The sequence below is a fragment of the Mustela putorius genome, unplaced genomic scaffold, assembly GCF_011764305.1.
Source record: "Mustela putorius furo isolate JIRA1106 unplaced genomic scaffold, ASM1176430v1.1 tig00003909_pilon_pilon_pilon, whole genome shotgun sequence".
In the NCBI taxonomy this organism is placed as follows: Eukaryota; Metazoa; Chordata; class Mammalia; order Carnivora; family Mustelidae; genus Mustela; species Mustela putorius.
The window spans coordinates 38,514,530-38,542,315 of NW_025422057.1; the positions used below are offsets into that span (position 1 = coordinate 38,514,530).

Below are 27,786 nucleotides of genomic sequence, written 5' to 3' on the forward strand. Positions count from 1 at the left end.
CTCCAGGCTGCCTCCAGCCCAGCCCTAATTGGCGTGATCTCAAGCGGCTGGCTGGCCGTGCTGGAACCGCAGCAGCTCCGGGCCAGGCTGGAGCTGCACGGAGCAGCAGAGGCATTCTTCCAAGGTAATGATTAAGCTAAGCGTCTGGCAAGGGCATAGGCAGCAGAGCCAGGAAGGTGAGCCCTATTCACACCTCAACCAGGCCGTGGTGGCCAAGACTGGTTTGGAAGGCAGGGCCCCAGGGCACGGGGGCCCAGAGCCGACAGCCACAGCCTCCCCCTGCACACGGGCATCAAGGAGCATCTCAGGCCGGAGTCTCTGCTGCCTGCCCTACTGGGACCCTGCCCTCAACCCTGGCACCATGAAGCTGCAAAAGTTCTGGACTGGTCTGGAATACACCTGCCGGCTCCTGGGCATCACCACCGCTGCAGGTAAGACCCCGCCTCCCAGCTGCAGTCCCCTGGGCTCTAGGCATAGTAGACAAGGCTGCTCAAGGGGTGGGAGCCAGAAGGCTGGGGACGAATGGACACATCTGGCCACATCTGCCTTCACTTTTCTTCCCAATGCCTCCAGAAACTGCTCCGCAGGGCAGCAGCAGGTGCAGTGGGGTGAGCCTGGGTGAGGGAGCCTGGTGCTGGATCTCCACTTGGCTGGCCCCCACCCATGTGACCTAGGGGGCCCTCGGTGTCCTCATCTGCAAAATAAGTAGAGAGGGTCTCCCCTACCTCCTTGAGGGTTATTGTAAGGTGGAGGTGAGAGCGGAAGCTGAAGGTCTAAGAAGCCCAGGCAAATGTGAGAGTTGGATGCTTCGCTGTATAGTTATGAAGCCGGTCAACAGAGCTCGTCATGTTTTACTCAAACCATGGCTCCATTTCAAGGAAAGAGAAATCCCAGCACTTGGGACAGGCTGAGGTCCAGCAGTGGACATGGAGATCCCAGGCTTCCCTTGCCCCACTCCTCCCGCCATTAACATAAAGTCCCATAGAAATCCAGTCCCCCTTTCTGTGGTCTGACCTCAAGTATGCGCCATGGGTCTGAGGTAGAATGGCTCCCTAAGCTGGGCTCCTCTCCCTCACTTTGCCTGATCACAGGGCTGCTCGACTCTCAGAGCAGAACCAGAGCAGCCACCCTCCTGAGTTCTGCCTGCTCCCTTCCCCAGTGTAGATGCCAACCTTTGGCCCCTCCAGATCCCCCACATGGTCAGGGTCTGTGTGTGGATTGTGAGAAGGCAGTATTCTGAGCTCTCGGCTCTAGGCTCCACTGTCCCTTGGGCATCAGGAAGAGATGCACATCGCTCGCCAAGTCCTTCCTTGCCACTGGACAACATCCAGTATGAGTCTTGGCAAGTTAAGAAATGTCTCCCAGCTCAGGACTCCAGCTGTGCTGGTTCCAGCCCCCACCCTGTCATTTGCTGATGTGTGACCTTGGGAGAGCCACCCAGTGCCTCTAGGATGGTACTTTCCAATCTGGACCTCCTGGCCAGCTGTTTTGGAGGATCAAGGATGCATAGAATGAGCAAAGCTCCATGAAACCGAGCCCATAAACCTCTTGGGAGAAGCCCACATGACCTGGTTCCGAGCTCAGTGGGGTGGCTGGCTGGTGGGCTCTTCTAGCATCTAGGTCTTCAGCACAGGAAGTCAGCTGTTGGGGAAGATCTAATGACATTCCTTCTATCGCAAGATGGAGCATCTGAGCCTAAATAGAGGCAGTGACCTTGCCCAAGGTCACCCTGCAGATCAGAGGAACAGCTAGTCTGGAGCCCAGGGGCCCCAGCTTTTGAAAAGGCCAGGACTCTGGCCAAGGAACTCCCTGCTCCCCAGAGTCAGAGTCTGGAATTGCTCTGCTGAGGGCCCTGAGTAAATGGCCCCATTCCTTACCTAAGTAATGGGCTGATGGGGGAACCTGTTCCAGCCTCTGCCAGAACCACCTTGTCACCTACATGCAGGGGAATGACTGCCCAGGTACACAACTTCCCATCCTGGGGAGAGGAAGGTAAACCTCAATAGGGCTTCTATGTCCGGAAGTCCTGGTCTACCATGTTGATCTTGAGCCCACCCTGCTCTCCTTAGGCCTTGGTTTCCAGGTAGGTAAAATGTACCCTTTTCAGCTCTCAGGTATTTTGGTGATAGCTCCCCTTGCTATAGTCTGCCAAGAACTGAGGCCTGCTTCCTCTCAGGAAGCTGTTTTAAGATATATCTATTTTCCCAATAGCCTTTCAAAAGACAGCTTAAAAGTCTGATATATCTCAGCCAGTGGAAGGGTTGGTGTCCGTGCATGCGCTTGCACACACACACACACACACACACACACACACACACAGAGTTACTCTTAACCACAACTCTTATCTCTGTGCAGAGGGCCACTGTTAATGCTGAAGATGAGTCTTCTGCTTGGTTTTGATATAGGATCTAAGCTAAAAATAGGCCATGAGTTGTCTTTTAATGGCCAGGCTTTCCAGTAATCTTGTTGGAGCCTTCTAGAGTTCTGGGAGCAAGTGGGAAGCTAGAGAGAGGGGCTTCAGGGCTCTTGGGCAAATCTCAAGTTTCTTCCAGCGTCACTAAACTCCTGGCCTGTTTCCAGGGTTTAAGATTTGCAAATTCCTTATTCCCTTAAGCCTCTTGTTATTGAAATCTCTGTTGAGAAGTCCGGGCCTCATTTACAGTAACACTGCTATAGATAAGAAATAAGGCTTGAGACAGAGGCTGTCACTTTGCAGAAACCCCAGGAGACCTAAGGTGGCCCTGGTCCTTCTATGAGAAGTGTAGGTTCTCCAGAAGCTAGAAAAAGCATGTGGCTCAAGATTGCTCAGAGTGTCACCAGCAGAGACCAGGGAGCTGCCAATGTGGCAGCCTCTTCCCTGAATCCCCTTCTCCTCTGCAGATGAGATCTGGGACCGCTAGAGGCCCAAGGGTACCAGACCCCAGGAGACTCCACCAGAATGGAAAGGCCCAGTGGCGATGGCCCAGCTGGCTGAGTTCATCTTTTCTTCGCCTCCCAGCCACTCTGGATGAAGCTTCATCAAGATGTCCAGGGGTCCCATGGGCCATTGCTGCCCCACCCCCATGCCCAGCCCTCACCACCAGTGGGCACTGACGAGCAGTGCCACTGCTAAACAGGGGTAGACAAGCCACAAACAGAGAGCACCCAGCTGAACTGTTCCTAAAATTAGAAGATTCTCTCCCATGAGATGCTTTTTATGACTTTGAGCCAGTCATAAGGGTTCCAAATCATCACAGAACTTCTCCCAAAATTTGTCTTACACTTGGCCAGCTTCACTCATTTGCATTACCTCCCTGGCATGGAAGGCTGTGTGTGTGTATGTGTGTGTGCACATGTGTGTGCGTATGTGCACCTATGCATGAGTGGACACATGTGTGACCACTGGTGTGTCTCCTGCTGAGACGGGGCTCCAGGAGTCACCCAAAGAAGCAAACACAGCTAGGGAACTGCACACAGACTGTGAGCGCTCCACAACTCCCTGTCCAGATGTTAGATACCCACTTGTCCAACCCTCAAAGCGGGTTCTCACTGTGTCCACATAAAGGTGGGGTCATGATATCTTGAGTTGGAGACTAAGGCCCTAGAGGATGCATGGCCCTGTGATTTATTTTCACTATAAACCAACCATTAGAAGAGAGAACCTGGGAATAGGTTTTACTGAGATGGGAACACAGAAGCACAGAATGCCCCTTCTCCGTCTTACAGGACTGGTCCCCATACCTGTTCTTGGAAGGCGGGATTGGCTTCACTTTGAACTTCCGCAATCCTCTTAATCCCTGAGGGAGAATCTCCCTGTGCTTGTCCTCACTCCTCAGTCCTAGTCCCAAGCCTGTGGGGAGGAGAATGGAAAGAACCCACTGTGTCAGCTGTTTGTGGAGACCTCTGTCACTTCCCTCGGGGCTAGGAGGCTCAAGAATGAGGCTTCTCACTGCCAGCACTTGAGGGTTTTCTTCGCTCTTCCAGCTCTACCCTGGGGTAACAGTTGATAATGAACATTTTGTGACCAAGTCCTGGGCTCCATGGCTTAGATGTAACATTTCCTTTCAGCTTCATAATTACCCTTTGAAGCCTCATCAATGCTCGCTCATCATCACCCCCACTATATGTGGGGAGAAACCGAAGCGTGGTGAAACACCTTGTCCGGGGTCTCACAACCAGGAGGCAGAGAGGCAAGTTTCTAACTGATGAGGGTCTATTCCTGAGAACCTTTCTCTTAAACATTGTATCCTCCACTTAAATCAGGCTAAAGGACATGTCTTTCTCTGGTTTGGCAATCCCAAGATGCAGGATACAATACCCATAAGAGCCTTGTCTGAGGCCATACCATACACAGGCTCAGGCAGGGGGGGGGGTGTTATGCTGAGGTTGGGCACAGTTAAACACAGCATAGGAAGCATAGGAAGCATGACCAAATACTTCCCAAGTCTAAAGACTCTGATATTTGATCCAGATGTTCATTTTCTCTCTCTGAATAATTGCCGTGCAGACTTTGACTGACACTACCATAACCATCCAGCCAAATCCATTCCTGGACCTCATCAGAGGACAGACAAATCTGCTTACATTTCCAGAGGGAACTAGGGCAGGATCTTCCATTTATTGGTCCAGAGATGCATAACTGACAACAGTGAGAGGAAGTCATGATCTGGTATCTATGAGGGCCAAATGCTGATCTTAGACGTATTTTACCCATGAGGAAACTGAAGCTCAGAATGTCCATGTAGCTTGGCACAGGTCACATGGCCCGTAGAAAGCGGCTCTGGTATTGGAGGTCCGGTCTGTCCACTCACAAGTCAGTGAGGCAGGGGCACATCCGGGGGCCGTCTGCACACTGCTCCAAAGAGAAGGGCACCACACAGCCAGCAAGGAAATGGACCAGCATTGAGACAAGGCCATTTAGAATGAGCCTTGCTTGTCAAGCTAATGTGCTCTTTCTCACAAATCAATGATTTTAGATCAACCTGGAATCACTTACGGGTTTTGTTTTGTTCCAGGTTTTTGACCCATTAACCTCTTCTCTACTTAAAGGACAGTGCCGCATTCCCAACAGCCCCACTCCTTACGAATACTCAGTTCGAAATGGAGATTTGGTTTATTAATACAGCCTAAGACAAAAGTAGCATTTAAACCCATTATTTTTTAAAGAGTACTGAAGAGTAAAGCAAATGCATAGTTTGACCTTAGCCCTATAAAAGTCTTAAAAACAACAACAACAACAACAACAAAACTAATGCTTCTGAGACAACCATCTTGGGCCCTCCACGCTAATTTCCATCCTTCTTAAATGTGTATCCCCATGACCATCTCCTGCCATCCAAGGAAGCTTCCTGCACTTCAACATGTCCACGGTGGATTTATTACCCAAGCAAGACCCCACTGTTTTCAGAGCCTCCAAATGGATGTTGACTGCTTTTCTTTTCCGATCTGATTGTCCTAATGAGTAAATAAAATACCCCTACCTCTGTTCCACTCTCTTTCCACTGAAAGATCATATGATTTGGTTCAAACACTTTTTCTTTACTTCCTTATGCCTATATCTTCCTTAGATTTAGAATAAGGGATCTGTAACACTATTTAGGATTCATTTATTCAGCAAACATTTGCTGAGTCCCTACTCTGTGCCATGTAGACACATAGATCTATGCTACACAATCTTTCCTGAAGTCTGAAAAAGAAAGGTGACCCCTCCCCTTGAGAAGCACCAAGGTCTGACCAAGGAAACAAGCCAGAAATTACACATCCTAGCATGATTCTCTCCAGTATAGAGTTTGGAGGGATGAATTTGTGTCCTTCTCTACTAATTACAAGCTGTGTGACCTTAGGCATGTTACCTAGCCACTTTAAACATCAGTTTTTTTACCTGTGAAATGGCGATAATGAGGGTACCTACCTTCTGGGGTTGTGAGCATTCAAAAAAACAATGACTAATGCAAAAACTGCCTGGCACATAGATTCTCAGTCAGTGCCAGTTAATTTTTAAAGGAATGTGTAGAACTCAAGGACTGTATAGCATGAGTGATGGGCTCTTCCTTTCAGATGGAAAAAGAAGGAAGACCAGAGGAAAGGAACAAGGCAATCTATGACCCTTAAAGCTACAAAGTGAGGAAGGAGTTAGAATGTGAAGTCTTCTACTGAGTAACATTTTCCTTCACATTTTAAGGTTGGGTCATTAGGATCAGCTCAAGGAAATTGGGTTATTTCTGTACTCCATGTAGTGACCAAATCAGAAGGAAGATGGTAGCCTCATTTTTTTTTTTAAAATGGGCTGAAAATTCTCTTAAAATTGTCCTCAGTTCTGAACAACCATCTGAAGAGGGCTATTATCAAAAAGGATTGTCCTTACATACCACTGGCAGATGCTGAGAAGAGAGTGGCTTCTGTGGGCTCCCTCTGAACCTTCCTAGATTACAGAGGCCAGGAGAAGGTCTGATGAAGAAACATGGCTTATGAATATCTGGAGGTTCAGTTATTGTTGCTGGCACCAGGAAAACTGTCATGTGGAAGGGTGAGCAGATGCATTCTTTCTGAATGTGAGAAAGAATAAGAAGCAAATACCTTGGGCAAATACTTTAACCTGAAATCAAGACCCGGAAGAAATTTCCCCTGTGGGTCCTTACAAGAAAGATGCTACTCTGTGTTAGAGACAATGTCCTCAGTAGTATCAGTGAACCTGCAGGTTTGTAAATGACATCATCATCAAAAAGTAGCATATCAGGGGCACCTGGGTGGCTCAGTGGGTTAAAGCCTCTGCCTTCAGCTTGGGTCATGGTCTCAGGGTCCTGGGATCGAGCCCCACATTGGGCTCTCTGCTCAGTGGGGAGCCTGCTTCCTCCTCTCTCTCTCTGCCTGCCTCTCTGTCTCCTTGTGATCTCTCTGTCAAATAAATAAATAAAATCTTAAAAAACAAAAAAGTAGCATATCGGCACACGATCTATGCTACACAACCTTTCCTGAAGTCTGAAAAAAGAAAGGTTATTTTCAACTCACTCTATAGAACTAGCATTACTCTAATACCAAGACCATACAAAAGCATCATAAGGAAATTACAGACATACATCCCTCAACTTAACAGAAGTTAAAGTCCAAACAATGTTTTAGCACATCAAAAATAAATAAATAAATAAATAAATAAATAAATGCCAAGGGGGTAGTATATCATAAACAAGTGAAATATTAAGGTTGATTTAATATTTGAAAATCAATCGATATAGCGGACCATGTTAACAAACTAGTAAAGAAAAGCTTATATTATGAAAATAGGTACAGAGAAGGCATTTGACAAAATTCAGCATTGTGTCATGACAAAACTATCTCCAAACTGGAAAGAGAAGAAAACTTTCTCAGCCTATAAAAAGCATCTACCAAAAAACCCTGTAACTACTTACAAGTCAAAGATCAGGTGTTCTCCTCCTAAGTCAGTAACAAGACAAGGATGTCCACTATCATCATTTTTAGACAATATTGTATTACCAATTCTAAAGAGTATGATAAGGCAAGAGAAATAAAATGCATTCAGATCAGCAAAGAAGAGGAAAAACTTGTTATTCACAGATGACATGGTCCTCTATGGAAAATCGGATGAAATCTACCAGAAAAGCTGCCAGAACTAATAAAGGGTTCAGTAAGTTGCAGAAGACAAAATCAATATACGGAGACCAATCATATTTCAATATACTAGCAGCAAAAAATTAGAAAATGAAAAATTTGAAAGACAATGTATAATAGCATCAAAAATATGAAATAATTGGGGGTGAATCTGATCCCAAAAGTGTAAATAAAAACCTGTATACAGGAAACTAAAAAAAAAAAAAATTGATGAGAGGTAATAAAAAGACCTAAATAAATGGAAAAATATATCCTGCTCATGGGTCAGAAGACTTAACATTGTTTGGATGTCAACTCTTCCCAAAACTGCTGTACAGTTTAAATGCAATCCTAGTCAAAATTCCAACAGAGTTTTTTCTAAAACTTGAAGGTTGTTTCTAAAATTGGCCTGGAAATGCAAAGTTCTTAATATAACCAAAATGATTTTGTAAACAAAGAGCAAAGGACGTTAACACTACCTGATTTTAACACTTACTATAAGTCTACAGAAATCAAGACACTACAGTATGGACACAAAGAAAAATAAATAGATTCAGGCAACAGGACAGAGTCCAGAAATAGACCTACACATATATAAACAACAGACTTTTGACAAAAGTGTGGAGAAAATTTAGTGTAGAAAGGAGAACTTTTTCAACAAATTACACTGAGCAATATGCATTTACCAAAAACTGAATGTCTATCTACACCTTGTACCATACACAAAAAAGACAAAAAATTGATTATAGACCTAAATGTGAAACCTAAAACTATAAAACTTTTATTTTTTCCTAAAAATTTTATTTATTTATTTATTTATTTATTTAAGAGAGAGAGAATGAGAGAGACAGAGAGCTGGGGGAAGAATCAAAGGAGAGGGACAAGCCGACTCTGCGCTGAGCCTAGAACCCAACTCAGGGCTCGATCCCATGATCCTGAAGTCATGACCTGAGCCTAAATCAGAATCGAATGCTTAACTGACTGAGCCACCCAGGCACCCCGAAAACTACAAAACTTTTCGATAATCAGATAAACTCTAAGTAATGAGTTAGGCAGCCATTCCTTATTTACAATATCACACTTTCAGTCTGTAAAAGAACAAACTGATAAATTGCATGCTATCAAAATTAAAAACTTCACTTTTTAAAATATAATGTTAAAAGAATGAAAAAAAAGTTAACAAAGAGCTATGGTAGTAAATGAGCCCATGAAAAGATGTTCCGTATCATCGGTCATCAAGAAAATGCAAATCAAAATAAAATGAGACACTACTACATAGTATTAGAATGGCTTAAAATAAAGACACATTCAAAAATAAATAAGTAAATAAATAAAGACACATCACACCAAGTGCTGAATGTTGGCAAGGATGGGGAACTCTCATACACTCCTGATGGTGATGTAAAACGGTGCACTCGCTTTGAGAACATTTTGGCAGTTTCTTAAAAACTTAAACATATACCTACCATATGATCCAAACATTCCACTCCTAGCTATTTCTACCCAAGAGAAAAGAAAGCAAATGTCCATACAAAAATTGCACATGAATGTCCATAACATCTTTATTTGTAATAGTCAGAAGCTAGAGAAAACCCAAATGCCCATCAACAGATGAATTATAAACTAACCAAGGTATATCCATACTACTTAGCAACAGAAAGGCATAACTACTGATACATGCTACCAGACGGATACACCTCAAAATAATTATATGTATGAAAGTAGACAGCCAAAAAAGAGTACATGCTGTATGATTTCATTTTTATAAACTTCTAGAGGATTTAAACTGATCTCTAGTGCTGAAAGCAGATCAGTGGCTGTCTGGGGGTGAATGGAAGTGTGGGAAGATAGTATTACCAGGAAACTAGAAGTCATTCTGCTTTCTGTGTCCCTCATGTTCTGGCAGGTTGGCTCAGCTAGATGTGTATGATAATGGCAGAGGCAGGAAAGAGCAGGCCCAGTTCACAAACCCACTTTATATCTTTGCTTGCATGATGCCTGATTTATCATCCTCTTGCCCAAAGCAAGTCACATTGCTAAGCTCAGATTCAAGGGATGGGGAAACAGACTTCACTCTAGCAAAGTCACATAACAAAGAGGGTGGACACAGAGAGGGGGCATTACTGCACACTACCACAAGGCCTCCTGCAAGGCGAAAAAACAAATCTCCTGGCTGGCCAACTTTGGTGTATAATTCATGTTTAGAGAATCAAGGTTAAAGAATCCCCATCAGTGCATTCTCTAGCCTTCAGGAAATTCTCCCCACACAGGCTTGTGGGAGGTGTTAGGGGTACTGAGTGCCACGCTATAGTCTAAAATCTCTTCTATTTGAATATCTAGAAGCCACAGCTTCTCCTGAGTTAAGAAATCTACAGCTACTACCTTCTTATCTCAATGGATTCTTAACTGACTCCAGAATCTTCATGTTCCTAGGAACGGTGCAAATCTAGCTCTTACCTCTACAACCAGCCATGACCCTTTCAGAACCTAAACTATCCCCAGCCATTGTCATCAGGTGGTACATTCTTACCTGAGATGTCCTTACAGACACTAAGACTAGTAGGAAGCACACCATACTTGAGGATGAAGAAGAGCCATGAATATAACAGGATGAGTTATGGGGCTGCCCTCAGCTGCAGTGAACATGACATTCTCAACCTTCTCCCTGGGCATCCAGAGCCAAGATCACTGTCTGGCGTGAAAAGTGACCTCTATGGCCCCCAGGGCACTGCATTGAATGTAAGATGGATATCAAAACTCAACCCAGGGGGCCTGGGTGGCTCAGTGGGTTTAGCCGCTGCCTTCAGCTCAGGTCATGATTTCAGGGTCCTGGGATCGAACCCCACATCGGGCTCTCTGCTCAGTGGGGAATCTGCTTCCCTTCCTCTCTCTCTCTGCCTACTTGTGATTTGTCAGATAAATAAATAAAATTCTTTAAAAAAAAAAAAAACTCAACCCATCTATGGAGTCAGAACAGACAACCTATAGCCAACCATGAGGTCAGTCCGGGGACAAAAGCAGCACAAGCCCGGAGGCTGCCAGGAGAGCCCCTCGGCAGTCAGCACCACGGACAGGCCACATCCTTGTAAGCACGTTGGCCCTAAGCCCTTGGCATCCCTTGAAGGTTGCACAGAGGACAGGACACAAGAGACGTTGAAATGGATGGGGCTTTGGACTACTGATATCCCAGTCAGACCTGCAGAAGGGACCTAAGACAGGAAAATCAATGAATAAGCGTCAGTGTATAGATAAAAGCTCTTCAGCCACCATAAAAATGTGTATTAATGGAAGGAAAGGATGAGAATAAATCCTCTTCTCCCCCTTGAGAGTGCTTGCCTTTCTCAGTCAGGAACAAGCTTCCTCTCCTGATAATTCTATTAGCCATCATCTAAATTTGAACAACACTCTATAATTTACTAAGACTGAATGTTTACAGTCACTGATGCATGCTTTTATTAGCCCCATTTTCTGGAAGAGAAAGCAGACGAGAGTGATGATTTGCTTGAGGAACCAGGACTCAGCTTTCCTGATCAAGCCTCACGTTCTCTCTGCTATAGCACAGCACCCTCAAAGCTTCCACCCACCCTCTGGAACCAGAGCTTCAGGACACCCAGGAGGAGGCTGAGAAGGTGGTGCGCCACAGGGTCTCAGTCCAGCACCTCTGATCCCTGCTAACCTAAACTAGAACAAACCATTCAGGAAAGCTACTCAGAAGAAAGCCCTAGGAGAAGAGAAAGCTGTGCCTTGTCCCAGACAAAAGGGACAGAGACTAGAGGGAAGGGGACAAGGTGAGGAGGCCAGGCTTGTCCATAAAAGCTAGTAGAGGAAGAGTTCACTCCAATGAGTGCCAAGGAAGTAGCCTCCCAGGGGGTTGTGCAGGAGAGGGGAGACAGAAGCCAGGGGCGGACTGAACTGGGTTGGGCTCCTAATGTGGTTCTGTTGGCCTGGGACGAGGAATAAACAGGAACCTGAGGGAAAGAAAACAGGGAAGGATGGAAGGTATCAATGGGCCGCTTAATGGTGGTATAAAAATGGTTACATTGCCGCTCCGTCGGGCACCCCTCCCACCTACAGTGCAAAACCCAACACATCTGGGAATCGAGGCTGCTCTTGGGGGCTACTTTCTTCTTTCATTGTCTGGCATGAAAAGTGACCTCTATGGCCCCCAGGGCACTGCACTGAATGTAAGATGGATATCAAAACTCAACCCAGGGGGCCTGGGTGGCTCTGGGAAAAGGCCTCAGTGTCATTTGTTGGAGTGAATTATTGATCCTGATTGCCCAGGTCCCACTGAACCAGAGTCCTTCAAAGGCGAAGTTTCAGAGCTACCCATCAGGCTGCCTGGTGAGGAGGAAGGAGGACCAGAAGTACAGCCCGGACTCCACAAGTAGCTTAGAGGCTCCCAAACCCTGGGCCATGAACATCACCAGATGCCAGGGCTGCAGGCACTCAGTCTCGTGGCCAAAAAGGGGCCAATGCTACCACTGGCCAGCACTGGGAGTGAATTGTCTCCTTCCATGGACGTTGAGTGCCTCTTTAAATGTTGTGCCCAGGGGCCCTGCTGACCTCCCCCTCGTCCTGGCTCTGCCGGATGCCACATCTTCTCTGTGTCTTACAGACAGCCATGCCTAATTCTGGAAACTGGGGAGAGTTCCTGGGTCCAACTCCACAAAGCAAGGGTTGTACCCCTTCTCATCCATGAGGTCGACAGGAGGCCTCCAGGAGAGCAGGTGTCTACCTGTGCAGTCCTGGGGAGACAGACACGCAGGACACAGGAGGACCAAACCTCTTCTCACACACCAGTCCCATCTTTCACTTACCACTCCCCCTTCCAATTTAAGACCACACATCGTTATCTTTTCCTAGCTTCTGAAATGTCCCAGTTCTGGAAACTAGTCCCTTAGGAAAAAAAAAAAAAAATTTAGAGTACTCCAGACCCTCAGTCAAACCGTCTTGGAGTTCTGTTTCTGGGTCATGTGGAACTCTGGTGCCTTCCAAAGTCAGCTCATGCCTAGCACAGGTCAGTGAGAACAGCAGGCTAGCAGGGTTCATGGCAATGGCCCCTGCCATTGGCGTGGGGAAGTACTGGATGCAATTCACAAAATCCTCCTGCAGGAGGGGGTCTCAATTTTTACTTTCCTCACTTTTTCCACTGGGACTTTCTGTAAAATGAATCTGTAGAAGAGAGCTACTTTGGATGAGGCAGAGCCTCACTGATCCTGTGTGAAATCCTAAGATATTACATCCCCAGTAGGATTCTGCAGCCCAGAAGTAGTCCCCAGACATCACCCAACACCTAGGAGACTGCATCTCCCAGGCTGTGCCTGAATTTGAGCAGGAGGAGAGATGCTGCAGGACCTAGGAGCCCAAAGGTTGGCTTTCCGACAATCAAGCTAGGGACCAGTGAGAAGGGCCAGAGACCTAAGGGGTCTTGGGGACACGCTCCCTGCTGAGAGTCAGAATATAGACCAGACAAAGGAACTTCTGTGACAAAAACATCAGGTAATTAAGAAGATAGGATAAGCTGCTTTTCAGTTATCTGTGGCTGCAGAATAAAACTATTTCAAACTTTAGTGACTTAAGACTACATCAATTTTATTATGCTTGAAATGTTGTGGCTCAGGAATTCAGACAGAAAGCAGTGGAGACGGCTCGGCTGCATGAAGGCGGAGATCTCAGGTGCAGGGCTGCAATGGAGCATCTAGGGCGGAACATCTAGAGCTTTGCTTCTGACTGTTGGTTTAGTGCATCAGTTCTTCTCCACTTCATAACTGCTGGGGCTGGGATGTCATCTAGAAAATTCCTCACTGACACATCTATGTCTGGTGGAGAGGGCTGAGCCAGTGGGGGGCTGGTCATGAATCTCTCTCGCTCTCTTTCCCTCTTTCTCTTTTTCTCTCTCTCTAGCATTCTTTCTCCATGGCTCACTTGGGCTTCCTCACACATGGTAGTCTCAGAAGCATCAGACTTCTTACAGAGGGAGTGGCTGCCCCAGAACCAGCATTTGAAGAGGGCGGGGCAGAAGCTCTTTGTGAACTGCAGTTTAAGTCTGGATCATTCTATAGGGCAAGAGAGTCACTAAGGCCAGCCCCCATTCAAAGGGAGGGGAATTAGACTCCACCTCTTCATGAGAAAAGTTGCAAAGAATTTGTGGTTAGCTTCCATCTAATGCACCCTATTCTTACAAAGAAACCCCAAATTGCATTGCTATAATTAGGGGTATTTATCTTACTTAACAATACTAAGTCCATGGGGGGCCAATTCCCATTTTCTGCCAGAGAGCCCAGCAATTAGATTACCGACCTGGTCTCTGGGACTGTTGTTGCCCCCGGGATCAGCAGGAATACCTTCACAAGGAGACCATTCCTAGCTCACTTTACCTCAGTCATGGCCGCTGGTGTGATGTTCAGAAGCCCAGGAGGCCTTTGGGGAGATGAGTACTGGGGAGGAGAGTAAGTTCTCGCAGAAACAGGCCTCATGCCCAGCGTACTTATTGGCACCCAGACTGTGGGAATAGAGTTTCCCCCAGAATGCGGGGCGCAGCTTTCTCCGTGGACTTGGCTCCCTCGGAGGGGCAGGAGGAAGTTGCAAGGTGCAAAAAGACTTGAGGGTGTGGGCTCGGGAAGTCACACTGTCGCTGCCCCAGGTAGAACCCGTGACCTTGCCCAGTTACAGGAACTGCACGGAGAAGCCCACGGAACCGCGGTAGCAGCTCCAGACTCTCCTTCCTGCTGCTCCGGGCTCTAGTTTGTGCAGCTCTGGCTCCTGGCCGCGCCTTGCCTTCCTTCTCAGTGGAGCCGTCCTGGTTCCCAGGCAGAATGGAGCCTGCATTCAGGCCCTGTCCTATCCTCCACGGTTCTTCATTTTCTGGGTCCACGACAGTCACTGCAGTGCGTAGTTCCCTCACAGCGCCATGCTTTACCAGGCCCGGCGCACAAGTTGTGCCATAAACATGGGTGCAGACTGACCACTGGGGACTCTGGACCCTGGACGACTGGAATGACTCTTGGATGGCTGGGTGGAACTGCCCTGGGCAAGGAGATTGGGCTGGGGCTACTTCTGACCTTCAGAAGAGAACTCTGCTCAGGCTTGGGGCTCCGCACCGAGCCCTCGGGTTGGGGAACAGAGGGGCCGTCACCACAACCGGCACCTTAGGCACCAGGAAGCTCCCTGAGGCCGTGAGGTGATTGTTGGCCATTCTGTGGCAGACGTTACAAAACTCCATTCACCGCTGGGCTTGGGGGACACGGCAGTCCAGTGCCCATGGCAACGAGGTTCTCATGCATGTGACACCCCCATTCACATGAAGGCCCCCAGGAAATGTGCTCCCCACCAGCACCATTCACACCATAGTCCTCCTCCGCTGGGGGTTCCTGGAGCCCCCTGAAAATCAGTCCTTCTTCTGGCTTCCCTCTGCCCTCTTTCCACCAGCCTGCCCTGGGCCAGGCGCTGCACCTCCAGGAGGCTTGCTGGGATGTTTCCATAAATAACATGGGGTTGAGGATTCCCACCTTGAGGGGTGCGGTCCAGACTACATAAGATGCATGGAAGCGGGGGGTGGTGGTGCCGTGTGTCGCACGTGCTGGGACTTCCTTGAGAGGTAGCTGGGTTGGCACACCCAGGGGTCTTCCGAACCCAGACACCTTCTGTTCCTACGCTGCCACCTTCCTCTACCCCAGAAAAAAAAAAAGGAAACTAGGCTGCAATGGCAAGGCTGGCCCTTCTCTGTGCCTGGAGAGCTTGTCGGAGCCCCCAGGCAGAACCAGCCTCCCCTTCTGATCGTCTGTGCCTACTAACACCTGCGTATTAAAACAGGTGAACAAGGCCCCGGGCATACCATCAGGAGCCATGACCAGAACTTTGCTTCAGGCCAGGCCAGCAAAGGAGCCAGTGGCTCCCAGTGTGCTGGGACACCGGGAGGCCATGATCACTCAGAACATGGTTACTTCCTCCCCTCTGCTGCTTCCTCTCAGCCAAATATAACCAAAGCCTCTTACCCTGTAGCCCGAAGTCAGGTCGCTTTCTGTAACGCCAATCTGAACATGTCGCTCAGCCTCCCCAAAACACTGAAGGCCCTCCCTGCCCATCCTGTGGACGCTGATATTTCAAGACCCACTCCCAGGCCTCGGCTCACAAGGACTGCCCATAGCCCCCTTCTGTGCTAAGTGCTTACCCATGGTTACCAAGGTAAGAACTCACAAAACGGGGATTCCAGCCCAACTCTCTGTCTTCTCCACTGTTTCATCAATTTTTTTTTTTTTAAACTACAAACCAGTGCTGCCCCTACAGCATTCCTAGAATGCCCCTTTGACTATAGACCTTTTGTTTCCATCAGAAGGCATCAGAGTAAGGGTTCTAAACAAATACGGGTAAAGGGCTGAGTTCCCAAGACCCTTTCCTGCCACCTGCTGGTCACTCACCGCAAGGCTATGCAAATCTCCAAAAACTGACCTCAACCCCGGAATGTGCACAAGGGGCTAAGCACCTGTAAGGTGCTTGGCACTAGTCAGCTAACTGAATCCTTATAACCATCATGCGCAAGAGGGGTAAGGTGGAATCTGAGGCTCAGAGAGACTGAATGAATCAGCTTTTAACCGGCAGATGTGAGACCGAAATGCTGGAATGGCCCAGGTTGGTAGATTGATTTTGCCTATGCGCTCTGTGCCTCAGTTTCCCTCCTGTAAAATGAGGATAACATAAGACTTTCACATAGGACTGTAGTGATGACTTAAAAAGTTAGTAAGTGCTAAGTGCTGAGAACAGGACAGGATAGTTAGTGAAAACTAAATAGATGGGCATTTGCCTGCAGAACACACACACACACACACACCATGCACATAGGCACACATCTCACATACACGCACAGTCACACACACACAGAAAATAGACAGTGGAAACCAGGAAACGGTCTGCCACCTGGAGCCAGAGTCTCATGTTTGGTCTGCGGGTCCTTTATTTTCTGGTGTGTCCTTGGGGCACACACGTACGGGGCATGGTGACTGACTGAGCCTTGTTTTCCCCAGTAAAATAGGAAGTACAGATGTGCCTGTGTCTCCAGCTGCTGGGAGGAGTGAGCACAAGTGTGACCATTGTGTATAAAGCATTAAGTGCTCTGTAGGTCATGCTGACCCTCTGGAAGGGTCTGTGGCTGCTCAGCACTCCTGGCCCCTCACCTGGTACAAGCGTGAACATCTAGAACCTGAAGAGGGCAAAGGCAGTGTCCCCCACGGCTCTAGACCAAGGCCAGGGGAGCCCCGGAACCTTCCCTCACCAAGCATACTTAGGCATCTCCCCTCCCTTCCTAGACTAAAGCACCCTGTGCCCTGCTCACTGAGGTACCTCCACAATCCAGTCCTCTCAGAAGTGAGAGGAGAGGTGCCTGTGGCCTCAGTGTGGGTCCTCACATGGCTTCTCATTTCCACATGGACAAAAGGCTCAGGACACCAGGAATGGAAGCTTACTGGGTGTCTTCCAGGGAGGAGAGTCATCAGACCCAGGGAAGCAGCCTCCTGAATAGCAGAGATAAACGGCCATGTACAGGCAGCCAAACACGACAGCCTAGCGCTGCCATCTTTGATGTTCCAGGAGGGAGACCAGAGGAAGCCACAATGCAGCCATTACCAGAGGGTGTCTGCTGACCCCAGAGAAAAATGGAGGACGCATGCAGTGTAATCAGTTAGGACCAGAAATAATTCTAGTTAGTGGGCCATGCAGCCCTGGAGGAAGGTTTCAGAATCTGTGAGTGCTGTCTGTGGAATGTTTCCATCGGCGAGCGGATGGGGTTGGAGCCACAGCTCATTGAATGAAGCAGAGAGAGCAAGGGAATCCCTGTGAGGAGACAGCCTGGAGTCAGCAAGTCTGGAAGGCTGGGTCCAAGACAATATTCACTCTGGACAAATGGAAGGCTGAGTACTTGCGTGCAAACCCCAACAGCCAAGAAGGGGCAGGAAGAAAGACGAAGCTAATCAGCTTCTTGTGTCAGAGCCCCTCAGGGGCTCAGCCAGCAGTGGGTCCAAAGCAAGGAACCAGGAGGTGTGATACAGCTACCAAAACAGCAAGTGAAAACGGGGTCACAGAAACGGCTAGAACAGTGATCCGGGCAACAGGGGTTGGGAAGGTCCCACCCATGGCCAAGCACTGAACCCAGACCCACAGCACATATGGGCATGGGCTGTAGGACAGTGAAGGCCCTTGAAGCCATGACTGTTGTGAAATCGAGGGTCTGGAGGCCTGGAAGCATATGTTGTCTCTGGGGGCATGAGGCATGGCCAGTGTGGGCAGAGGAGGAAAGGCATCTGCAATCTGGGAGCTGGAGTAAAAGACCTCTGGCCTTCTGCTGAAACCCGTCTAGTTTCCAGAGACCAATCCAGAAGGCTCCTTGTTCCCTTGCGTTTTCCCAGCCACCAATCCCTGTGCCTGGAGAAGAGCCTCTCTGGCTCTCAGTCCCCGGGGAGAAGGCTCACTCCGCAGCCAGGGAACCTTCCACAGGGCCGCCGTGTGGCTGGAGCACCCAGGCCCACCCTCCCCTCTCCTCTCCCCCTCTTAGTGTTGATCGGCGTGGGCACTGAGACCTTCCTCCAGGGGCAGTTCAAAAGCCTGGCTTTCTATTTGCTGTGAGTATGTGTGCATGTGCCCTTCCCTGCTGGCATGTTCTGGTCCGGCTCACCCTAAGGCTGCCCCACTAACACAGAGTAGCCCACACCCCTTTTCCATGCTAACTCCATCACATCCCACAGGTGGAAGCCCTAGAGGGGACTTCTAGGATATTCTCTGGTTTGGGCAGGGCTTTGGTCAGATCATTATTCCATCCCTCTACCTACACACCCATCCATCCATCCATCTGTCCATCTGTCCATCTATCCACCCAGCCAGCCAGCCAGCCAGCCAGCTACCGTCTATCCAGCCATCCATCTATCTTTTCAGTCATCCTTTGTTCAGCAAACACAAACCAAGCTTGTTTCAGAGAGAGAGGAATCAGCTCCAAAGACTCTCTGTTTGAGCCCTTCTATATGCCAGGCACAGAAACACGTCTTATTTGCGTGTGTCCTTGAACTCCAATGGCACTGTAGAAGGGCATACTGTCCTAGGTTTTCAGATTAGAAGATTTAGAGGGGATAAGCAGCTCAGCCAGCACCAACAAACCCATGAGCAACAGGGCCCAGAGTCGGGCCCGGATCCATTTAGTTCCCTAGCCTCTGTCCTTTCTTCCCGCCAGCCAACGGGAGCTAGACCACTGTGCAGTGGTGGCCTGAAGAAGGAGGACACCCTGGGGGGAGGGGGTCTGCCAGCTCCCGAGGGACACGGGGCACCTGTGCGCTCTCCTGCGGGCTCACCGAGCTGCCGCCCGCACCCACCGTCATCCGGGCTTCCCCTGCCCAGGACAGCTCTTTGACTTGCTGTGTGGATTGGCCTCCACTGTCTCCCAACTGTCTTCCACCCACCCAGCCCATTTCCACTCTGCTACAAAATTTGCCACCTAGAAACGCAGGGCTGTTCTGGAACCTTCAGCCACGGCCACGGCCTCCAGGCCATACTCCTCTGCCATCTCCTGGCCTCCGTTTTATTTCTTGTCACTCAGCTTCCACCTCAGGAGCCTCTGACTCTTTCTCAGACTCCCTGCCTCGCCTCACCTCCAAGCCCTTGCTTACTGCATTGAGCACCCAGGGTGACTTACCATCCACCTCGATGTCCCCAAAGCCTGATGTCCATCCCTGGCATTCCGCCCTGGGAAGCCTGCCCTGAGCCTGGAGCGACTTCTCTTTGCTCTGAACCCCTTCCATGTCTTTCTGAGCCTGTCCCCCCAGAATCCAGAAACCAGCCTGGCCTTCGTCTTCTCCTCTCTCTACCTGGCTTCCCCACAAACATCACTTCAGGTATGAGTTAGATGTGATTATCCTCCTATAACAAGTCAGGTCTATAGCCACTTAATGCAACTGCATTTTGCCCAGAGCCCTGCCCCTCCCTGACTGCTCTATTCCTGTCCCAAGGGGACACCAAGCCCCTCTAGTCACTCGGTGGTCCAGTCCTAGAAGACTTGATTTCCAGCCTCAGGTCCCGCCGGCCCCGCTCTGAGTTAGTTTATGTTCTCCCCTGTGCAGTGCTCCATAGCTGCAGGGATGGGAGCCCCTGCCCGCCTGCCTGCCCCAACCCTCCGTCCCTTCTGTCCCTCCCGCACTCATCCCCCCACCCCCCATTCCTCAAGGGCCATCTCAATGCTCCGCCTCCCTCCTCCCACCTTTCTCCCTCGCACACATGCAGTCTCTCCGGCAGATCTCAGACTCCTGCCTCTGTGTGCCCCCACACTCAGGGTGTTCTTTGACTCTAGCACACCCCTGTGTCACTGTCACCCCCTCCCCCGTGTCTCTGGGACCCGGCAGGGGCCAAGGCTCAGAGTAGGCTCCCATGGGCGCTGAGCTATCGTGGGCTTTCTTCTGGTTCTTCCCCACTTCTCTGCACACCAGCTTCCACTCCCACCTTTCTCCTTCCTGTGGGGCTCCTCACAGCCTTCCTCACACTCACCCACGAACACCAGCCACACCACTGGCTGAAGGGTCTGCGTGGCTGGCGTGACACTGCAGGGAAGAGGCTTCGGTTTGTGGGATCCCGCTAACCACAGCAGGGCTTTCGGCTTGGATTCGCTGCCCTGCCTGAGTGACCAGACCTTCCTGGCCTCGAGAGGCACAGCTTCTACAGCAACAAACAGGACCCCTGGAGAGTCACTCCACAGCCCAAGCCTCAGTTTCCTCCTTGTCCTCCATCCCATGATCTAGAAAAAGATATGATGCTTGTTTTATAAACTACGTGCCCCAGTGTACTTGTTAGAAACACAGGCTCTGGAGTCTAAGGGCTGGGTTCAAATCTTGTTGCCGCTACGGATCTGCTGTGTGACCACAGCAAGGAGCTTAACCTTTCTGTGCCTTGGTGCCCTTAGCTGTAGGCTGAGGATTAGTACAGTGCTTCAATCATAAAATTGTTAGAAGGACTAAATGAATTGATACTGGTGAAGCCCTTAGAACATGCCTGTGCACAGTGCTCGTTATATCAAACGGATATTCCATTTGAAAGCTGAGGAGTAAGTGTTAGAGAGATGCTGGGAGACAGAGAGAGTAGGAGAGAATAGGGATTAAGTACATAAATGCTTATGGAGAGAGAGACCGAGAAATCGGTAACTAACATTTACAAAATGAGCACTATGTGCCCCATTTGAAGGGTTTTCCAAATATCAGCTCATTTGAGACTTTTTAACAATTTTATTGCTGGAGCACTGTAATTCTGTCAGTTTACAGATGAGGACGCTGATGTACAGAAAGGTCAAGTCCCTTGCCTGAGGCACACAGCTGATCAGTAGCAGGAGCAATGCCCAGGTTCCTGAGGAAATTCTGGCCCCAAGACACCTTCGCCTGTGGCGTAGCCTCTCCTTTCACTCATTCATTCACTCCAGTGATATCCATGGAGCACTTAACAATAAGCCATTCCCAGAGTGGGCCTGGGCTACAGGGAAGAATTAGGGAAGGAAGTGACAAAGGGAGTTCACAGGCTGGTAGCTCAGGTCACACCGTAAAACACAGAGAAGCAAGAGATCACGAGACAGACAAAAGGAGGAAAGAGGAGTCCTTTCAAGAAGGGCCAGCTTGTGCAAAGTCACTGTGGCACCTGGTAACTTCCTCTGTAGTCAGAGAACTATGGATTTTCATTTAAGGCTTCAAAGGCATGCTAAGAAAGTTCAATTTTATAGGACTCCCCAATAAAACATTTAAGTTCCATTCCCAAAGATTCTGATATATAAAATCTGAGGCTGGCCCAGGAATCTTTGATTTCACATATTTCCCAGAAGATTTGGATTGGAAATTCCCTGGACCACACATGGAACATGAGGAGATTTTGAAGCAATGTGGATTGGGAAAACTACAGTTCCATTCAGAGGGAGTCCTCAGGGCAGCCAGTGGGGACCAAGTGGAAGAGCAGGAGAGGGAGAAGGGAGAGCAGGCAGTTAGAGAGGCAGAAAAGGGGAGACAAGTGCAGGGGTCAAGGAAGCATTACCCAAACTCAGGTCATATAGGTCAGGCCGGAGACTGTTTGGACAGTGGGAAAAGAGGGATAAGGAAAAGGATCGGGAACAGATCCAGCCTTCAAGTTCGTACAACCAAGCAGCAAATGTTATGTTAGTAACAGTAGTAGAAGGACATGCCAGCCAGTGGCCACACATGGGGGCCAGGGTCAAGGCAGTGTCCTCCGGTGGCCTACACTCCCGCACCCATCTTTGGGCCCTGGCCGGCACCTGTCCACTGAGGCCTGACCCAGCATAGGCCCTGGCACGGAGCAGCTCCTGGCAGACACCGGCTGGGGGGCCGCATTAGGTCAGGAATCTCCTGGATAGTCTGTCAGCAGGAGATGGCCAGGAGCCCCAGAGGCAGTAAGAAAAGAGGCTCTGGAAGAGCAAAGGGCAGATCAGAGGGCTCTAGAACTCCCTTCCTTGTCTCCACCACAGGTTCATAGGTGCTGCCGTCTCTGTGTGTGAAGGGGCGTACTTTGTGGCTCAACTGCTGGCCATCTGCTTCCAGTAAGTAGTCTCCTCCTAGCCCCAGGTGCCCCCACATACCACCACCCGTGAGGCCAGTCCAGGTGAGGTCCTGCTCCTGAAGCAGCTGCGACGGCTGCCCTCCCCACCCACACAGCCGCCCCTGCCCAGACACGGGCTCAGTCCCACAGAACTCAATGGTCCCCCTTCACTGCTCCCAACCAGGGGAGCAGAGTGAAGCATCCACCTAGGGCCCGCTCCCACCCAGAAGCCCCCGCAGAGTCCATTCCCACCTCCAAGAACAGCCCGTAGCTGCCTCTGCCATCCCAGGCACCCATGGAGAGGGGAGGACCCAGAGGAAGGCCGGATGGTCTTAGAGGCAGCAGAGCTAGATTGCAGAACTGGTTCTTTTTCCTGCTAGAACCCAGGCACAAGTCGGGGGCTGTAAGGATCCCCTCGGGAAGCCACATGGTCACAGAAGCCCATACTTGCTGTCCAGCAGTGCTCAGTTACTAAACACTGTCATCATTGTGGCCAAGGGCTGTTTCTGGACCACAGCTCTCAGAACCTCAATAGTTGTGTCTCTAGGTAATCAGAGAAAGAGCCTGGCCTCAAATCCCCAGCACCTTGCAAGGCCATCAGCTGCCTCCCAAGGTCACCAGCCCTGAGGCAAAAGACTTCTTCCTTTCTAATGAATGGCACAGTCAAGCGATCTTTGCAACTTCTCTGGGACAGGTTAGGGAGGAGCCCTGAACCCAAAGGGGCATTTCACTCTGTTCTGAGCTCCCTCCTCTCCCAGCCAGGGTCTGGTCACAAAACAATGTCCACCAGAGGGCACCAATGAGCCATGGCTATGGTTTGCAGGAGGAGGGCAGTGTTCTGAACCAGACCTTTGTCCTCCAGCCCCCGCCACTGCCCCCAGACTAGCCTGGACAGACCAATTCACAGGATGAAGGAGATGAACCTAAGACAAGCCCTTTCCTTCTTTGAAACCCGGAAGCAAGAGTGCTGAGGAAATGGGCTCGGCATCAGACCTCTGCCAGTTTAAAAAGGGCCTGTTTATAAAGGGACCTTTTAAACTGAGGGCCATTTTAAAAAGAGATCCCTCTGGGGCTGATGCCATCTTATGCCTAGGCGAGGCTCTGTGAACCAGGTGGAGCTGGATTCTGGCCTGTTCACTCAGGGGAACAAGTGGCTTGTGCAGTGCCCAGTCTACACAGCTGTCCCAGCCAGCTGTTTCCCAGACCACATGCCTTCTCCACTCCACTGGGGACCTCTCAAAGGGCCCCTGAGTCTCCTATTCTCCTTCCCACTACCTTTGCTGAATCCTGGTATCATTGAGCTCCCTTCACCCTTGACAGAAAGAACAGGCGAGGCAGCCTTTTAGAAAAATTGTGGGCCCTCTTGAAGGACTCAGGCAAGAAACCTAACTGTGGAACCCATGATGAGGACCCCAGCCCCTGGGGAGTGTTTGGCCACAGGCCACTAAAGAGAACATGGGGACAACAGGACTGGATCCCAGCCTCCAACAGCTTCCCATGTCCTGGGGCTTTTCTGGGTTGTTTCCTATTTCCTGCTAATCCTGGACTCGGCCCCCACCCCCACCCCCCTGCTGCCAGGTGTCAACCAGAGTCCCTGGCCTACAGAGCAAGGGAGAAAGCCCGCTGGTTGGGCTGCTTCCAGAAGTTCCTGGCGTACATGCTGCTGTCTGTGGCCTGCTTTCTCCATCCCGTCCTGGTCTGGCACGTGACCATCCCAGGTAGGAGCTCCAGGAGTTCGTGGAGGGAGGAAACCCTACCACAGGTGGATTCTGAGCAGGAGGGGCTGAATCCTCCCCTCATAGACCTCAGTGACATTGGCCCCACCTCTGGCTCCACTGACTCCTTTGGCCTAGATCAAGGGAATGAGGTGGGGTCAGACATACTTCATGTTGATAAAGTAGTAGAAATGTCCCTTCTTGTAGGCCGAGAGGCTGCACCCACAAATGGAGAACTTTCCTCCAATGCCTGCGTGTGGTCTGGGCCTTCAGAGGGTATGAGATGGTCACTTCTCTGTCCAAACCCTCCCATGTCTCCCCAGTGCTACCCATTCCGGTCCAAACTCCTCAGCCTGGTTTGGGAGGCATGCCATGAGGGGACCTTGGCAGACCCTTCAAGCCTCATCATCTTCCCTCCCACCTCATAAGTCCGTGCTAGTCAGCTAGAAGCCAGGGTGCCTTGCTCCCACCCCTGGGTTTTGCCCACAGCCCTTCTGCTAGTACCCTTTTCTTCCCCACTCCCTAGCTATGAAAGCCCGTCCCTCCTCGTGACCGGCCTAAAATGCCCGGTGTGCAGAGAGACAATGTTGGAAGGCAGAGCCTCCTCTTCCTTCCCGTGGTTTCTCTTAATGTACCTGTCTTAGCATCTCAAGGCCACTCTGCTCAACCTTTAGTGGACTCCAGAGGATTCAGCAACCATGAGGCCAGGGCGAGCCACAACCTCCCACTCTTTAGAGAGGGAGAGACACCCAGAGGCCTCCTCGGGATAGGCAGGCCTGCAGGCAGGAGAACCAGGGCAGCAATCTCAACCTGAGCCAGAGAGACCTCTAGGCTGGAGACTGGGAGAGAGGGGTGGGGAGGGAGGGCGGGTGCACCCAAGAGAGGGACCCACCCAGTAGGATTCACACTTTCCTCCATCTTTCCTGGGAAGGCTGAGGAAGGAACCTCTCTGCACTTCTGGGAATGGAAGGAAGCCCAGTTCTGCGGTTGGAGCCCAGTATCCAGAACAGAGTGCAACCCACGGCAGGCATTGCAGGTCCGGCCCAACACGAGGTCCTAACACAGAAGCTAGGGATGGTGATGAGAGGACAGGCAGGTGGCCCCAGGGGCGGCTATCAACAGGCAGGGGCCTCAGGCACAGAGCTGCCTGGCTAACAGTCAGGAGGAGTACAGCGCTGGCCCCATGGACATCCCTTAGTCAGACAGCAGGCCTGGCCCTGAATCAGGGGGTGTGTGAGGACAAGTCAGGGGTGCAGGTTGGAGCCTGGGGGGCCTGAGCATGCCACGGTGGCCCTCTGGAATGGTGGGCTCGGACAGCATTCTGTCCGGCTCCTCCCCAGCACACGTCTAGCCTCCTGACCTCCCGCATTCCTTCCAGGCTCCATGCTCATCATCACTGGCCTGGCCTACTTCCTGCTGAGCAAGCGGAAGAAGAGCAAGGCCTCCCCGGAGGTGCTGGCCTCCTCGGAGCAGTACACGGACCCCTCCAGCAGTGCCGTGAGCACCACCGGCTCTGGGGACACCGAGCAAACCTACACCTTCCATGGGGCCTTCAAGGATGGGCCCGGCTCCCTCTTCGTCCACATGAAGAGCATCCTGAAGGGGGCCAAGAGACCCGGTGCCCTCCAGTGCCCAGACACCCTGACGGGGCTGACCTTGGAGCCAGCTGACTCGCTGGTCAAGAAGAAGCAGGTGCATTTTGAGGACAGTACAGTCAGAATCATCCCGTCTCTCACTGAAGACCTGGATGATGGGGACAGCGAGCCAGAGGAGACCACCTCTGACACCACCCCTATCATCCCTCCCCCACAAGCCCCTATCTTCCTGCCTTCTCTCGCAGACACCAGCCTGTTCTGAGTCGCTCCTTCCAGCTTGAGGGACACTCAGCAAGGGGTCTTCAGAGATTGACGGCCCTGCCTGGAGTTTCCTAATACCTGAGGAACTCCCAGGAGCTGGGGGTCGTCACAGGTCAGGGCTTCATGGCGTGACCAGACTTCCCCACAGTAGTTAGGCTTCTGGGACCATCAAGGGGCCTGGCAGATCCTTGAGGAAGGCGCAAATGAAGCTCGCGCTGCCTCAAGCCAGCACAGGTTCCTCCTTCCTGGACATGGAGTGGGGAAATCCTGGTGCTTTCCCCGAAAGAGACCATCAGTCCTGCTTCACATAAGGCTGCTTTGGCCCTGGATGCCAGTGGGCTTCTCTTCTCCAGACACGAGGACCCAGCACTCAACAAGGACTCATCATCCATCCCATCTCTTATGCAACAACCTGGCTCTGAACAAGCCCAGGGGAGTGTTGGTTATGAGCAGATCCAAGGCAGGTGTTGGAGGTAGCCCTAGATCTCAACCCCCAGGCAAGATTGCTCCCAAGGTAGAGGGAAGACAAGGCTGCCAGCCCTCAGGATGCGAGCAGCGGGAGCCGTGGGCCGCCTTCTCTGTGTGTCCTGGGGCTGGGTGCTGGGCAGCAGGAGATACAGAGCCCTTCAGGAAACAATGCCGCTCTGTGCTCCCTGCAGGGAAAGCCGGGTTCATTCCAGAAGCATCACTGAGGACTCCTGGCACCCCCACCACATGAACTTTCCCGAGATTCCGAGCAGATGACGTAAACCAAAAGGTCTTGGATGGCGACAAGGATTCAGCGGCGCCGGTCCCAGCACGGCACCCAGTGTCTACAGTGTGCAGGGGGGGGGCGGGGTGTAACTGGGGAGGCGGTGGTCCCCAGACACCAGTCACAGAGACACGGCCACACCATGCTCAGCAGCCTGGTGGCAGAATAGGTGATAAATATACATTTGTTTTAAATGAAGGGAGGGAAGAGGAGGGAAAAGGGGGTGGATAGGAGGGAAGTGGGCAGGCAGGTCAGTTTTGGGACACTGGGCGAGGGAAGTGACAGTTAACCTATCATGAACAAAGAAATTTCAATCAGATATCCTTCAAAGATTTGCGAAATGATATTTGTTTCTAAAAGGTGTCTTTTGGTTCATGGGATTGTCACAAGGAAGAGCAGACACATTATTCATAAATAGTCTCAGTGAAAGGGTAATCTGAAGAAACAGTTATATTGTTTCCGTGTGTGTGTGTGTGTGTGTGTGTGTGTGAGCACCAGGGTTCTGCAGAGCAGCCCTTAGAGCACATGCTTGAAGGTCTAGATAAGAAACATGTGTTCATACTTTTCAACATCCCCTAGTAGTTCCTTCGCAAATGTGGGGGACTAAGGGCCAACCAGATGATCTTTCTGATGCCTGAACCCAACAGGTTTCCCAAGTGAGCAGCTCTCTTCCCGCAGTAACCCAGTTCTCCCGTAAAACCAAGTGAGAACAAACAAGTAAATATGTTCTTGTGAGCCCTCGAGGATGGCTGCCACCAAGAGCTTCAGAATCTGCCAGCCCACAGTCAGGGGAGACCGAATCACAGAATGTGGGTATTAGGAGACAGGAATGGCACCCAATTCCTAATGGGCCCGGTGTCCTAGGCAGGACCCCTGTGCACAAAAGGAGCCCCTGTGGAGAGGAGCCAGGGGTCATGCACCTGTCACACCCAGAAGGGGAAAGTGATGGGCACAGACAGCCACACAACACAGGATTGGCAGGCTTCTGGGCAACTCAACACTTCCACTCTGTTCTCAGAACTCAAACCAGCCCAGTGGGGATGAATGACCAGGTCACAAGAAGCAAATGCTGAAGTGTATTATCAGAGCTGTTTAATAAACACTTCTGTAAACCCAGAGTAGAGCATTGTTTGGGATGGGTCTTAGCAGGGAGGCACGTGTTGGGAATTCCAGGGGATATGATGGGCCTGCCCTCCTGAGACATCTGGGCTTCCTGGTGTCCATGATCAGTGAAGCAAGAGTTTGTTGACTAGACATCAGAAGCTCAATAATTATGATCTTCCCTAACTTAGCGAAGGAAAGCTCTCCAGCACGCTAGTGC

The 27,786-nt window shown here is 50.5% G+C and overlaps 1 protein-coding gene across 2 annotated transcripts; it reads left to right on the plus strand.

Moving 5' to 3' along the window:
- The first annotated feature begins 72 nt into the window (after positions 1–72).
- TMEM72 (transmembrane protein 72) lies at positions 73–27,581 on the plus strand. Of its 2 annotated transcripts, XM_004749728.2 has the most exons (5): positions 73–431; positions 18,131–18,197; positions 22,073–22,144; positions 23,722–23,861; positions 25,237–27,581. In XM_004749728.2, the coding sequence occupies exons 1-5, from the start codon at positions 128–130 to the stop codon at positions 25,713–25,715; spliced, it is 1,062 nt and encodes a 353-aa protein (XP_004749785.1). In that variant the 5' UTR covers positions 73–127; the 3' UTR covers positions 25,716–27,581. The 2 variants fall into 2 exon arrangements, with proteins under 2 accessions (XP_004749785.1, XP_044924816.1); XM_045068881.1 differs by lacking the exon at positions 18,131–18,197.
- Positions 27,582–27,786: the final 205 nt, after the last annotated feature.